This window comes from Mus caroli, chromosome 10 (assembly GCF_900094665.2).
Source record: "Mus caroli chromosome 10, CAROLI_EIJ_v1.1, whole genome shotgun sequence".
NCBI classification, from domain to species: Eukaryota; Metazoa; Chordata; class Mammalia; order Rodentia; family Muridae; genus Mus; species Mus caroli.
Window position 1 is genome coordinate 73,695,726 of NC_034579.1, and position 14,916 is coordinate 73,710,641.

Below are 14,916 nucleotides of genomic sequence, written 5' to 3' on the forward strand. Positions count from 1 at the left end.
CGCTCCGCACTGCCCGGCGCCGCCTCGCCATGGATGCGCGCGGGGGCGGCGGGCGGCCGGGCGATAGTCCGGGCACGACCCCTGCGCCGGGGCCGCCGCCACCGCCGCCGCCGCCCGCGCCCCCTCAGCCTCAGCCACCACCCGCGCCACCCCCGAACCCCACGACCCCCTCGCACCCGGAGTCGGCGGACGAGCCCGGCCCGCGCGCCCGGCTCTGCAGCCGCGACAGCGCCTGCACCCCTGGCGCGGCCAAGGGCGGCGCGAATGGCGAGTGCGGGCGCGGGGAGCCGCAGTGCAGCCCCGAGGGCCCCGCGCGCGGCCCCAAGGTTTCGTTCTCATGCCGCGGGGCGGCCTCGGGGCCCGCGGCGGCCGAGGAGGCGGGCAGCGAGGAGGCGGGCCCGGCGGGTGAGCCGCGCGGCAGCCAGGCTAGCTTCCTGCAGCGCCAATTCGGGGCGCTTCTGCAGCCCGGCGTCAACAAGTTCTCCCTGCGGATGTTCGGCAGCCAGAAGGCCGTGGAGCGCGAGCAGGAACGCGTGAAGTCGGCGGGGGCCTGGATCATCCACCCCTACAGCGACTTCAGGTGCCGCCTCCGGGAGGGGCCCGTCCTTGGCGCGCCCGGGAGAGGGCGGGGCGCCACGTCCCGGATGGTGACCTCGGGGTGGTGGCAGTTCGAGTCACCGGGCGGAGGATGGGGGGTAGTCCCCTCGCGGTGACCTCGGGCTCGACCTGGACCCGCCCCCGAGGGACCCTAGTGTGCAGAGGGTCCGCCCTTTTGGAGGCCTGGAGTGAGGGGGTCCTTGGCGCTCCCCCTCCCGCGCGCCCTAGTTGCAGTGGGCGAGAACCGCAGCCTCAGGGCCAGGGTCTGAGCGCATAGGGGTGGAGAGGACGAATAGAGGGGAACGTGGGTGCCCGTAGGCCGCGGAGCAGAAATGAGGGTGGAAAGATGGGTAGAAAGGAGAAAGGAAGAAAAAGGAGGAGGAAGGAAAAGAAGGGAAGGAAGGAAGGAAGGAAGGAAGAAATAAGGAAGGACGCATGGGAAAGGACGCGCTCGGGAGGCCTCGGGGAGGGGGTTATTAAGCGAGCGCCGTGCGTTCCCACGGTCTCCACTTGCGCCCGGGGCGGGCGCGTTCCGAATACCCACACATCCCGGGTGTGTGGCTACGGACGTGGCCTGAGTTGGCTGCTGCGTGCAGCGAAAGGAGCTGGCGTAGAGCCATGACCCGAGTGTTTGCGTCTGTCTCTCCTTTCCGGGCGAGCTTGTGATGTGATGCCTGAGAGGGTCCTGGGGAGGCGTGGGTCGGTGGATTAAGGGGAGGCGTGTCCCTAGGGGTGTGGCTGGTGGGTCTCTAGAAGTACCTGTTGGGATGCTAGCTGTGCGCGCGCGTGTGTCCCGAGTGGGTGTACACTCGAGGGCCATAGGGAGAGCTGCGTGCAAGGGATGCATCTAATGCCCCTATCTGCGGTGACAGGGTGCAGATTTGAAGACAGGATGCTTCCCCATCCCGGAAAACTGTAGCTTGAAGTTTCAGGACCACGGACAGCTCCAGGACCTGTGGCGGCTCCTGCTTGTCCCTTCTCCAGTGCTTGATAATTGAGCAAATAGAGGCCCACGAATAACCTCTCTGAGACCAGAATGACTCCTTTACCAGGAACCTAGGAGTGGGAAAGATGCCCAGGGGTTAGAGCCAACAGGAGTTGTTCTTGAATACCCTAGCCTGAGTGCCTTATGCCCAGGTTACAGGTGGGGGCATAAGGCCACCCTTAGGCTTGGGTTCTTGCCTGCAGTCCTGACATGTGGCTGGTTTGAAGGTGCGTGGGAATGGGAGGCTTTGAGAAGAAACTGAGCTCCTACCTTTAGGCTTTGTGGGTGCAGGCGCCAGCTGGGCCTTGTGCATGCTGTGGCTGCCATAGCCCTCAACTATGGAGAGATTCACAGACCAAGAGTCTTGCCCGGAGAACCAGAGCAAACAGAAGGGGAGCAAGGGTGTACCTGGGGTTAGAGGAGTCAGTGTGGCCATCAAATTCCACCCACCTTTCATGTCTGGGGATTTGTGGCCCTTCCAGAACTTTCTGATTAAATGTTGACCAAGATGGTCTCCAGAGCCTCTAGGGGCTGTTGCAAACACCAAGTGTGTTGTCGCCTAAAACATTGATTGGATGAAGCCCAGGTTAGCCCTCTACTGATGAACCCTGCACACCCTCAGCCCACTTTCTACTTTTTGTTCTGAGACAGAATTTCACTGTGTTGCTCAGCTGCCTTGAATTGAGCATCCTCCTGCCTCAGTTTCCTGATAACTGGGTAACAGGTGTTTACCACTAAGCCCAACAGTATTAATTGAACATTAAAAAAAAGAAGAAGCTCTTACCCCGAGGATAGGAAAAGTTGTTCAGACATTGTTATGCCTCAGGTGGGCAATATCTATGTACATAATATGTGTATTTTTTAATTCCTTATGCCGAGTAGTGGGCAGGGATCTTCCATCCCTACCCAGGGGCTGGGCAGCTCCCCGTGTTGGCTCTGACTTGGTTCCCCAGTGTCTCAGTCCTGTGACTTGGCTGGCATGCCTGACATCTGGATGGGACTTTACTGGTTGGTGACTAGGTTGGTGACTTTGCCTCCCTGCCCGGCAGGAGGGAGAGGGGGAGTCATTGCAAACAGCAAGGGAGGCAGGGCTGTGGGATGTCAGGGCCCTTGGGTATTGGTTGCCTGCGGCATGCAGTCCACAGGGATCCAGAGGAGCCAGGTTCTTGGCAGAATTCCATCCTAGAGTCCCCGAGGACTCAGGGTGCCTGGAGATCACTTTAGGCCTTTCTGCCTCAACTTCTCATGACTCGAGGAGGTTGTGGTGTGGGGGACGGGGACAGGTGTCTGATGTGTCTGGAAGGATCTTCTAGTATTTCAATCTTTATTCCATTTACATATTGTGTCTGGGGACACCACGGTACTTACGTGTTGTTAGTCAGAAGGCAGGATGCAGAGCCAGCTCTCTCCTAACTCGTGGGTCCTAGGATCCAATCAGTTCATCAGGTTTGGTGGTAGGCGTTTTTATTCAATGAGCTATCTCATTGCTTGGGGTGGTCCTGGGTCTCCTGATGCTCAGGCTTGTCTTAAACTCACTCTGATGGAGGATGACCTTGGATTCCTGACCCTCCTGAGTGCTAGGGAGGAGATCAGAATGGTCCACTATGCTCAGTTTCTGTGTTGCTGGAATTGTGACCCGGGCTTTGTGCATGTTAGGAGAGTGTGCTACCCACTGACGTCCCAATTTGAGATCTCATCCTGTAGACCAGGCTGGCCTCCCACTTACGGCAATCCTCCTGCCTCATCCTCCCACGTGCTAGGATCACAGATGGTCACCACCTCACCCGGTTTTACCTGCTGCTTCTGAGCGTCAGCCCTGGCCCTGAGAAGGTTCATGGAGAAGCAAGTTTGAGGGTTCTTATGGGGAAGTGTTCCAGGCCTGGATGTCCATGCTCAAGCTGGGAATCAGAGCAGCGGATACCTGGGGAAGGGAGAGGGTAGAGCCAGGCAGCCTCAGAAGCCCATAGACTCAGCCCAGACCTGTGGATGCTGGTTCTGAGCCTGCCACATCCTCCCCCACCCCCACACACACACGATGGCCAGGGTTACTGTGAGGTTAGGATATTAGGTCCTGCATGTAAATCCCTGGAAATGTGCCCTCTATCAAGGCCCTAGAATAAATCGCATTATCAGGGAGGATATGGGGTTTGGGCATGCACCTGCCTCCCAGATGGGAGTGTTGGGACCTGAAGCTCTCCATGCTATGAAAGAAGTCTCAGGAGAGGGCGAGGCCCTCTCTTCCTAGGACCTGCACCCCAAGGCTATCACTTCAGGGTTTCCCGCAGGACCCCTCCCCTTGCCCTGGCATAGTCTGCTTCCAACGTACACTCAACTACAATATCAGATACCCCCACCCCCACTAGCCACCCTGACATCATTCCTGAGTGTCACAGATTATACTCTACCTGCTCAGGCTGGTATCTTCCACCCCTCCACCTCCATCTGGGAAGCCCCACCCACGGTGAGTGGCCTCAGGGCCTTTTTTTTCCAGCTGTTGTGACTGCCTGGGCACCACCTCTCTCTGAGACCATCAGCTCTTGAATGCTTGCCACCTTCAAGCAGTGTTCCCAATCCCAAACATTGTACCCAGGTCCATCTCCCGCACCCTGGCATCTAGCACAAATCCCACTTGATGGACATTTTCTCCTCAACCAACTCCCATAGGAGTGGGGTGTTGGGGAGCAGGTATGTGTGTGGCTATCTATCTACATTTCCTGGTCACTTTATGTCCCTGGTGCTTGGTGGATGGTGAACCTTTACACATGTGTGCACCTGGGACTGCAGCTGTCTTTGCACCGGGGTTTCCAACTCTAACCCTGACTCCTTATCTGAGGACTCAGTGGGCTCAGGCCCTGATCCTCTGTCAGAGCCTGGCATGGAACCCCTGGCCTCTAACCCACCCGGCTTTGCTTGGATCTGTGATCCCAGAGGGCTTTTGGACACATCTCAGAACTGCCTGGCTGTCATTGTTGGTCTGTCGACACCTGACCATGGATGGCTTTGAGGGCTCAGCTGTCAGCTCCTGGGATCCCAGCTGCTCTAAGTGGGGGTGTGACCCATCCCGGAAAAGTCCAGCTAAGAATGGCGGGTCTTTTCTGTGTTATCCATGGGCCTCAGAGCTCAGAACGGCTGCACAGCTGAGCAGAAACAAGGTTCATTTGGTGAGAGCTATCCAGAACTCACCTATGGGTCAGTGAGGGTTCAGTCTGAGAGTCAGCAGGGGAGACTTCTTCTCTAGTCTCCCAATGAATCTTTCCTTTGACCCCTGAGCTGGGTCCACAGCATGGTACTGAGAGTCCTCACAGAATTAGGCAGTCATCAGGACTCATTGTTGTTTATTGGGGGATTTATTTGTTTTGTTTGAGACAGAGTCTCATGTGGCCTATGCTGGCCTCAAACTCACTTTGTAGCTAAGGATGTCTTCCAACTCTTGCTTCTCTTGCCTCAACTTCTAGAGGGTGGCGATGACAGGCACACAACTTTCAGAGGACTGTGACCTGTGCATAGATGCCCCTGAGGTCCCTGCTTGGGGGCAGGACAGATAAGGCCTGGAACCTCAGAGAAGGTGGGACACTATACAAGGATGCACAGCCTGGGAGAGAAATCAGAGCTGTGTCTGATCTACCCACCATCCCAGGTCCTGTCTCCTCAAGCTTGATGTCTGTCTCAGGGACTTGGGGCTGGTGAGGTGGGGGAGGAGACCTCTGCAGAGCCCTAGGGATCTAGATGTGCCTGGCTTGTTTTCCCTTGGTGTGGGACTTCTGATCCTTCCCTTTCCACTCCTGACCATATCTATGGGGAACCAGGTTGACTGGTGAGGATGAGGGCCAGAGCCATATGTGTTAAAGCAGGCAGACCCCACCCTACCAGGGCAGCCAGGACAGCAACCACCTGTTCCCTCTCCTCAGGCCCTTGGGGGGGGGGGGGAAGCAGGCCATACCATGTGACCTGGAGATGCAGTCGCTGAGGGAGGTTCCTGGACAGGATGGCTCCGGGTAGAGAACAGGCCAGTCTGAGTCCTGGGCCCCACTTCTCTCTGAGCAAGCCCTGAACCTCAGTGGGAAGTCTGCCTGGCTCTGACCACCCCAGGAAGGGAAAAGAAGCTTGGGGGCGGCTGCAGCCTAGAAAGAGATGCCTGCTGTAGGTCTTCAGGTGATTCTAGGTCTCTGATCATTTCTAAGCCTCCTCCCCATCACCACTGAAAGCCTCCATCCCCAGTGGTTTCTAGGTTCCCTTGGTGGTTTCTAAGCCCACCCTGAGTCGTTTTCAGCTTTCCACCGCCGTAGGTGGCTGCTGTGTCCACCAATGGTGGTTTCTAGTCACTATTGACCTTTGGTTTACTCAATGACTCTTTCTCCAAAGAGAAGGAAGGTATCCTCAGCCCAGAGAGGAAGATGTTGGCCCAGACTACGTGGCTGGCAGATTCTGGAGACAGCAGTTCAGAGTGCCTATTGACGAACAGGCTCTCTCGTCATGGTCTGAGCCACCGAAGCTGTCTCAATCCATGCCCAGATTGAAAGTGGTTATTTATGGCTGAAAGATGCCCTGCAGTGCTCTTGAAGAGAAGTGGGGTTTTATTCCTCTTCATCGGGCTCCTGGGGAGTCAGACCCCTCCCTCTGGCTCCTTGCACATGTGCAGGGACCTCCCAGACAGAAAACACACACACAGAATTTACAAAGAAAAACCAACTTTAAATCTGTTATTTGATTTTGCGCCTGAGGTTAGGTGATGTTATCCTGAGCTCTGAGGGTCTTATCCCTACCAAGAGTGGTTGTGAGGGACATGACACATCCATAGAATGCCAGAGTCTGCCCACTAAAGGGCTTCACCCCATACTGGCTAAAGACAGAAGAACTTGTCCAAGGTCACTCGTGCATGGCAGGTGCCAGCATGGAGCTGAGCTGAGAGACACTGGGTGTTGCCAGCCGTTGGCTCGCAGTCTGAGCTGCTGTAAATGCCCCAGTACAAATCACTTTTTAATTTTTTTCTCTCTTCTTTGGACTGTTTCCTTGAGCTCAGTTCTCTGAAGTGCTGGTCGCCTGCTGGGCATGGTGTTTATAACTGTGCCCATGAAGTACAGGCCAGCAGAAGGAGCCAGTTCACAGGCAAGCTCTGAGACATCGGCTCCAGACACTGCACCCCTGACACGTCACTCCTTTGAGCTGATTCCGGCCAGTACCCCAGGTTTCCTGCTCTAGAAACAGTGGGCTCTGTGCCTGTGGGAAGCCCCAAATTCCCGGGGGTGGTGACAGATCTCAAGGGATGTAAAGGGGCTGATGCTGTCTAAGTGTGCAGAGATACCCCTCCATTTTTGTTTGTTTGATTTGAAACAGGGGTTTCACTATGTATCCCTGGCTGTCCTGGAACTTGCTCTGTAGACCATGTTGGCCTTGAACTCACAAAGAACCATCTGCCTCCTCCTCTCAAGTGCTGGGATGACATCTGTTTCCACCATACCTAGTTCTCCAAAGTGTTTCTTGAGGTGACCAGCTGTGCCCTATGGGAGCTGCGGCCTCACTATGGTGTGAACCAGCGGAAGCCCGACCCTGTGCCCGCCTGGCTCTCAGCCTCCCAGCCACACCCAGCAGTGTGCCCTCTCCTGGTCCCAGGCACTTCCATCCTTTCTGAAAGCCAGACTTGTGCCAGGCACATTGTCCCTCTTTGGTCATGTGAAATGTTTGGTCTATTTTGAGCCTTCTCTGCGGTCTGGAGGTACCTTCAAGGCAAGGTCAGAGTGGGTCAGAGAGAGTGACCCTGGCTGCCTGGGGTCAGGAGGCTTCTTTGAGGAAGTCCTGTCCTTGTCATGCAGTAAGAGTCCCAGAGGCTGTTTTATGGTCTGGGGTCCCAGAAAGAGATCCCCTTAGGGCTGGGGTCCAAGAGGGAGACCACCTTGAAGTGGGGATCCTAGAGGGAGACCACTCTGAGGTGAGGTCTCAGAGAGAGACCACCTTGCATTGGGGTCCTGGAGACCCACCTTGGGGCGGGGGTCCCAGAGGGAGACCACCCTGGGTTGAGGAAGGGGGCCCCACTGACGCCAAGGCCAAGAGCTGTGAGCATCCTGCCTCTCTCCAGGTTCTACTGGGACTTCACCATGCTGTTGTTCATGGTGGGAAATCTCATTATCATTCCCGTGGGCATCACTTTCTTCAAGGACGAGACCACTGCGCCCTGGATTGTCTTCAACGTGGTCTCGGACACTTTCTTCCTCATGGACTTGGTGTTGAACTTCCGCACCGGCATTGTTATTGAGGACAACACGGAGATCATCCTGGACCCCGAGAAGATAAAGAAGAAGTACCTGCGAACGTGGTTCGTGGTGGACTTCGTGTCATCCATCCCGGTGGACTACATCTTCCTCATCGTGGAGAAGGGAATCGACTCCGAGGTCTACAAGACGGCGCGTGCGCTGCGTATAGTGCGCTTCACCAAGATCCTCAGTCTGCTGCGGCTGCTGCGGCTATCACGGCTCATCCGATATATCCACCAGTGGGAAGAGGTGAGGGGCGGGGAGAGGACCAAGCGTGGGCAGAACCCCAGCAACGTGGTCATGAGTACCTTGCATCTGGGCAGGATCAATGCTATAATTGAAGCTAGGGCCAACAGAGATGTGGAGTCTGAGGATGCTGGGCTTGGGGTGTTGGCGGGGCCTCGACTGTGGACAGGGCAGGAGCATGGTCATGGAATGTTGGAGACTAAGTCTAGGGATTGACGATGAGGCCTTGGGTGTGGGAGCGAAACCTCAAGCTTGGGTGGGACTAAAGTCTATTCTGTGGGAGGAGCCAATTATCGGAGGGTGGGACTTTGGTGAGGGCGTGGCTATGGCGTTAGGACCAGAGCTTTGACTTGGAGTGCCATTGAGAGACATTTACACCACTGCTCTGGGTGTGGGGCCTCGTCGCAAGAAACAGACCGGAGCTATAGGTCTAGGGCTTTGGGGTGTAGCTGGGTCAAAACTACAGGGAGAGAACCTCACTCTGGGGCGGGGCCCACATGGATGCAGAGTCCATCAAGGAGGGGCTTTGGGTTGTGGGTGTGGCCAAGGCTGAGGATCTCTATCAGGAACTAAGATGGGTTTCTTAGGGTAGAGTCAAAGCTGTAGAGTGGGGTCTTGAGTGCCACCAGTGGGGGAGCAAGACTGTAAGGAGGAACTGGTTGGGGCATTGGGCAGGACCCTTATGATTAGAGCCTTAAGGGAAGTGGGGGAGGGGGCGCCAGGTATGTCTGGGTTAGAGGCCCAGGGTGGGATCCCAGAGAAATGTGCAAGGTCTGTAACCGGGATCGGGGGTAGGTGGGAGGATGCTCATTATTAGATGGAAGATGAGGGACAGGGTGGGGGAACATCTCACATGTGGTTATAGGTTCAGAAGCAAGGCTGGAGGACAGATAGTCTTGGGGCCCCCATGGAACCCCTCCTACCCTATGGAGTCATAGAGCTAGGACCTTCAGGATACTCGAATTTGGGGAGACCTTTAGACAATCTCACCAAGTGTTACTGTGCTTCTTCCTATGCCTTGGAAGATGTGGGGGAGAGGTACTCAAGACTTCTCTGGTTACCTACTCCCCAATTCACGATCTCAGCCCTGAATCTGTCCCATTCCTGATTCTGCGACCATTGGGAGGAACTTAAGAGGGGCTGGCATGTGGGGACAGGACTTGGGCAGGATGGGGAAGGTTATCCGGACGGGTCATGGGTGAGACAGAAGTAGCTGGGAAAAAAGGTACAGAGACTTTCACTAACCTTGGACAGAGGGGCACAAGATTCAGTAGGCAGCAGTTGGGATTCTGGGATAGACGTTGGGGAGGGCCTGGGACTCTCATGGTCACACGCCCTCTCAGATTTTCCACATGACCTACGACCTGGCAAGTGCAGTGATGCGCATCTGTAACCTGATCAGCATGATGCTACTGCTCTGCCACTGGGACGGTTGCCTGCAGTTCCTGGTGCCCATGCTGCAAGACTTCCCCAGCGACTGCTGGGTGTCCATCAACAACATGGTGGTGAGTGCTCCTTGGCAGAGTCCAAGCGTGTAAGCACCCCCTGGCAGCCTCCGAGGACAGCTCCCATTTGCCCTTGTGCCCTGAGGCTGCTAGGACTGCCCAAGGTGCTCTACAGGCAGCAAAGCACCCACCTGCTATGATAGCTGATGGGATTCTGTCAAGGTGGGGCTTTGGGTTGTGGCCAAGGCTGAGGACCTCTATCAGGAACTAAGATGGGTTTCTTAGGGTAGAATCAAAGCTGTAGAGTGGGGCCTTGAGCGTCATCAGTGGGGGAGCAAGGCTGTGAGGAGGAACTGGCCGGGGCATTGGGCAGAATCCTTATGATTAGAGCCTTAAAGGAAGTGGGAGAGCGCCCCATTAGTCGCCCCTAGAGGCAGTAGCCCTTGTGAGCACTTGCCCCTGTGCCTGATATTTGCCCATGCTCCTTGGGATCCTTCAGCCCACATGCCTTGGTATCTGATGCCTGCCAGCATACCCAGGGCCTCCTGAGACAGCTCAGCAGCCATTTTTCCATGTCACACAGATATACTGCTCAGCATCTTCTTACTATAAAAATGTTTTACTTAAATTTTTTATTTTTATTTTAAAGCCAGACATGGTAGCATATACCCATAATCCCAGCACTCGGGAGACAGAGGTAGGCAGATCTCTGTGCATTTTAGGCCAGTCTGGTCTACAGGTTCCAGGGCAGCCAGGGCTACACAAAGAAATCCTGTCTTGAAAAACCAAACCAAAAGAAGAAGAAGGAAGAAGAGGAGGAAGAAGAGTAAGAGAAAGAAGAAGAAAGAAAGGAAGAAAGAAATTTTATTTTAGACTTATTTCATTTTTTTGCATGTGTTTGTCTGTGTGTGCACCATGGTGCTTAAAATAGGTTGACCAATCCCCTGGAATCAGAGTTAGAGATGTGGGTGTTGAGAACTGAACTGGGGTCTTCTTCAAGAGCAACAAGTACTCTTAACAACTGAGCTTTCTCTCCAGCTCCCTTTGTTTAAAAGGTTTCATATTAGGTTTTTTTATTGTCATTTTTAAATTACATGTGTGTGTGGCGGGGTATGTGCACATGAGTGCAGTGCCCTCAGAGGCCAGAAGGGGGCATCAGATCCGCTGAAGATGGATTACAGGTGGTTGTGAACAATCGTGTGAGTTCTGGGAACCCGACTCAGGTCCTTTGACAAAACAGCCAGTGTTCCTACCTACTAAGCCATCTCTCTAGTCACTCTTACGTTTGTAGTCATCATATGTAGCCCAGGCTGGCCTCAAATTCACTAGGTACCTGAGGATGACCTTGAACTCATGACCATCTTGCCTCCACCTCCAGAGTGCTGGGACGGCAGGTGTGCACCTCCACACCAGTTTCCCTTTGTGTCGTTATACAAACGCATTTTTTTTTGAGTTTTTTTTTTTAAAGATTTATTTATTACATGTAAGTATACTGTCTTCAGACACTCCAGAAGAGGGCGCCAGATCTCGTTACGGATGGTTGTGAGCCACCATGTGGTTGCTGGGATTTGAACTCTGGACCTTCAGAAGAGCAGTCGGGTGCTCTTACCCACTGAGCCATCTCACCAGCCCACAAACGCATTTAAGATAAAACAACCCTCAAATGTTAAAGTTGTTTCCACAAGCCTGAAGAAGTAACAACTTCAAGTACCCGTTGTCCCCGTGTCTGTATGACAGACCATTAAGAGCCTGTAGAGCCCAGGTAGGAGCCTCTGCCAGCTTCTAAGAGACGCAGATGCAGGGATAGCCAGTTCAAGGATAGCATGGGCAAAGTAGCAATTCTGTCTCCAAACAGAAAGAGAGGGCTAAAGGTGGCTCAGCCATACAGCCCTGCCTAGAATCCCCAAGTGAGAGGCTGAGGGCATGGTCAGGGATGGAGCCCCTGCCTAGAGTCCCCCAGTGAAGAGCAGGGCCAAGACTGAAGTGTAGAGTACCTGACTAGAACCCCCCACTGAGGGTAGAAGACACGGCTCAGGGACAAGCACCTGCTTAGCATCCCTGAGGTCAGAACTGTGAACGCGTCGGGGGGCAGTCTTCAGGGAGAGTCACAGCCCAGGCCAGGGACAAACTGAAGCTTGGTGTGTGTCAGTCAGGACACAGCAGGCAGGCGATCAATGGAGCGAGAAGCGGGGTAGGGAGAACCCACAAGCACCCTTTCCAGGAGCCTGGCACAGCTGCCTCGGCTGAGGGGCCCATTGTCCAGCCACTGCCTGCGCAAGCGGTTCCATTTCCTGCATGGGCCCAGTGCCCCATCCCCCTTCTGACGGGGTCAAGTGAGGACGTCTGGGATGGGCCTCCCCTCCCTCTGCCCTTTGGGTATTATTCCAGTGTCCCAGGACCCTGGAACAGACAATTCCTGACCTTGAAGCTCCTTTGGCCACAATGCTACCCCTCTGGAGCTTAGTTTCCCCAAAAGTGAAGTGGGCGGTGGTGTCAGGCTTGTTCCTGATGTTGCCTCACAGAGAATGCCCACGTCCTCTGCCTGAGACTGCCTTGGGTACTAATCCCCCTCAAGTGCTTGCAGGAGGGTGGGCAGGAAGGTTCCAGGGACTCCTCCAACCATCTGTTGAAATTGCAGAACCACTCGTGGAGCGAGCTCTACTCCTTCGCGCTCTTCAAGGCCATGAGCCACATGCTGTGCATCGGCTACGGGCGGCAGGCACCCGAGAGCATGACAGACATCTGGCTGACCATGCTCAGCATGATTGTAGGAGCCACCTGCTATGCCATGTTCATTGGGCACGCCACTGCGCTCATCCAGTCCCTGGATTCGTCACGGCGCCAATACCAGGAGAAGGTCAGAGGAGGGAGGCTGTGTCTTCGGTCTGAGTGGGGAGGTGCCCTGAGTCTGGGGTGGGGAAGCAGCCCCTGGTTCTAAGGGCTTCTGTAAGAGCTGAGGACAGAGCCAAAGGGAGGACCCAGGTGGGGGTAGATGAGGGGAGGAGCCCACGGGGTTCAGAAGCAACAAGACCAGTCCCTGGGGTCCCGTGCTGAGTGTTCTTGGGTGTCAGTGTCATGGCGGTGGTTGAGAAGCAGAGTTGCCAGCTAGTCCCGTCCCCAGGACTGGGGACAGAGGCAGATGCTTTGGGCCACACGGCAGCCAAAAGGGCAGGAACCTTGGCTTCAGCAGCCTGCACCCTTGCTCTCTGCAATGGGTCTCAGTTCCCCACCCCCATCAGTGCCAGCCGGGTCAGCCGGGCTCTGTGCCAGGTCCCCGTCCGGAAGCCTCCGTCTCACCCAAACATGAGCTGGTGCTGCCACCCACCCGCCGTCACGGGGTCCGCTGAGATAAGGGCAGCTGTGGCTTGGGCAGAAATGGGGCTGGGGCAGCCCTGGGGTACTGTGCTGGGGACAGCCTGGCACCCACCCCCCAGCTCTGATAGGGAGGGGCTGGCTCTGTGTTGGTCCCCAGGTCCCAGGGGCAGGGCTGCGGATGAAAGTCAACATGCACAGTGAGCGTGGCACTATATATAGCCACGTCTCAGAAATAGGAGCCGGACACCTAAGGTGCTCACAGATGCTTTTTTTTTTTTCAAGACAGGGTTTCTCTGTGTAGCCCTGGCTGTCCTGGAACGCACTCTGTAAACCAGGCTGTCTTTGAACTCAGAAAGATCCACCTGCCTCTGCCTCCTGAGTGCTGGGATTAAAGGCATGCCCCACCACAGCCTGACTCATAATACACATTTTGATAGACATGGTATCACATAGCCTAGAATGGCCTCAAACTCATTATATAATAGAGGGTGACCTTGCTCCTGACCTTCCTGCTTAGTGATGGGGTTAAAAGTGTATCACCACTGTATCTAATCTAGACTTGGAGTTAAACATAAATATATCTGTTAGCTGGGCATGGTGTGTCAAACTGTCATCCCAGCACTTGGAAAGCTGAGTTCAAATTCCAGGTCAGCCTGAACTACAGAGTGAGACCCTACCACGCATAATAAAACAAAACATGAGGGCCTGGGGAGGGGACTGAGTGACTTACAGTGCTGGGGGTTGAGTGACTGCAAGTGCTGGGGACTGAATGACTACAGTGATGGGGACTGAGTGGCTGCAAGTGCTGGAGACTGAATGACTGCATTGCTGGCTTAGTGTCCATGAAGACCTGGGTTTCACTCCAACATCATAAATCTTCTGTGGTGGCACTCACCTGTCATCCCAGTACCTGAGAGGTAGAGATGCAGATCAGAAATATAAGGTTATCCTTGGCTTGTTTGAAGCCAGCCTGGGCTACATGAAACCCTGTCTCAAAACAAAGCATATCATTTGTCTTTGGTGTTGCTGGGCTTGGCATCCCCCTGGGCCAGGCTGTGTAAAGTGTGTGTCTCTGGGCTGGGGGGCATTAGGGTGGACCTGCCTCTCGGTTGAACACTAATCCACTTCTTCTCCCTTCAGTACAAGCAAGTAGAGCAATACATGTCCTTCCACAAACTGCCCGCTGACTTCCGCCAGAAGATCCACGATTACTATGAACACCGGTACCAAGGGAAGATGTTTGACGAGGACAGCATCCTTGGGGAACTCAACGGGCCACTGCGTGAGGTAAGGGGCCCACAGATGGCCACAGGACTTGGAGAGTCTTAGCCACACCCCAGCATGCCACACATGCAACTGTGCCCAGGGTCCATGGACAAACCGATGGGGCACGTGTGGGACCCATGGGATCAGGTCCGGCCAGCTGGTATAAACCCAGCAGTAGGTGCTTCTGGGTGTCACCTGCTCCACTGCCAGCTTCAAACACGAAACAGTCTGAAACACACATCTGTGCACCATGCTCCCTCCAAGACCCTCAGGGAGGGTCCTTCCTGCGTCTCCTGCCACCCAGGGCCTTTACCTATTTCATATGTGTGGTGTTTTGCTTGCATGTGTGTCTATGCACCATGTGGTACCTGTACAGGCCAGAAGAGAATATTGGGCCCCCTGAATCTGGAGTTACTGACAGTTGTGAACCCCCATGTGGGTGCTGGGAACCAAACCTAGATCCTCAGGAAAAAACAGCCAGAGCTCTACTGAACCCTCTCTCCAGCTCCCCCACCTCTTAAGATTTCATTTGACGTGTGTGACTGTGTGTGTCCACAAGTGTGTGCAGATGCTCACAGAGGCCAGAAGAGGGTGTCTGCTCCATTAGAGCTGGAGTTCCATACACTGTGAGCCATGGCTGCTGGGGTCCAAACCCTGGTCCTCATGACTGAACAGCAAACACTGTCAACCCAGCCCTGTCTTTAAGTGCACACAAGCATGTCCCCAGGTGCACATGTACACGGAGCCAGAAGACATCCTTGAGTTTTGCCCGTTTCACCTTCTTTTTTTTTTTTTTTTTTTTTTTTTTTTTTTT

General features: G+C 54.7%; 1 protein-coding gene across 1 annotated transcript in view; it reads left to right on the top strand.

The window, feature by feature from the left end:
* Positions 1 to 14,916, top strand: part of Hcn2 (hyperpolarization activated cyclic nucleotide gated potassium and sodium channel 2) — a 19,199-nt gene continuing 4,283 nt past the window's right edge. Inside the window, exons 1-5 of the mRNA XM_021173924.2 lie at positions 1 to 580; positions 7,656 to 8,079; positions 9,420 to 9,581; positions 12,160 to 12,378; positions 13,977 to 14,123. Coding sequence (XP_021029583.1) covers positions 30 to 580; positions 7,656 to 8,079; positions 9,420 to 9,581; positions 12,160 to 12,378; positions 13,977 to 14,123 — 1,503 coding nt within the window. The 5' untranslated portion in view covers positions 1 to 29. The remainder of the gene's footprint in view (positions 581 to 7,655; positions 8,080 to 9,419; positions 9,582 to 12,159; positions 12,379 to 13,976; positions 14,124 to 14,916) is intronic.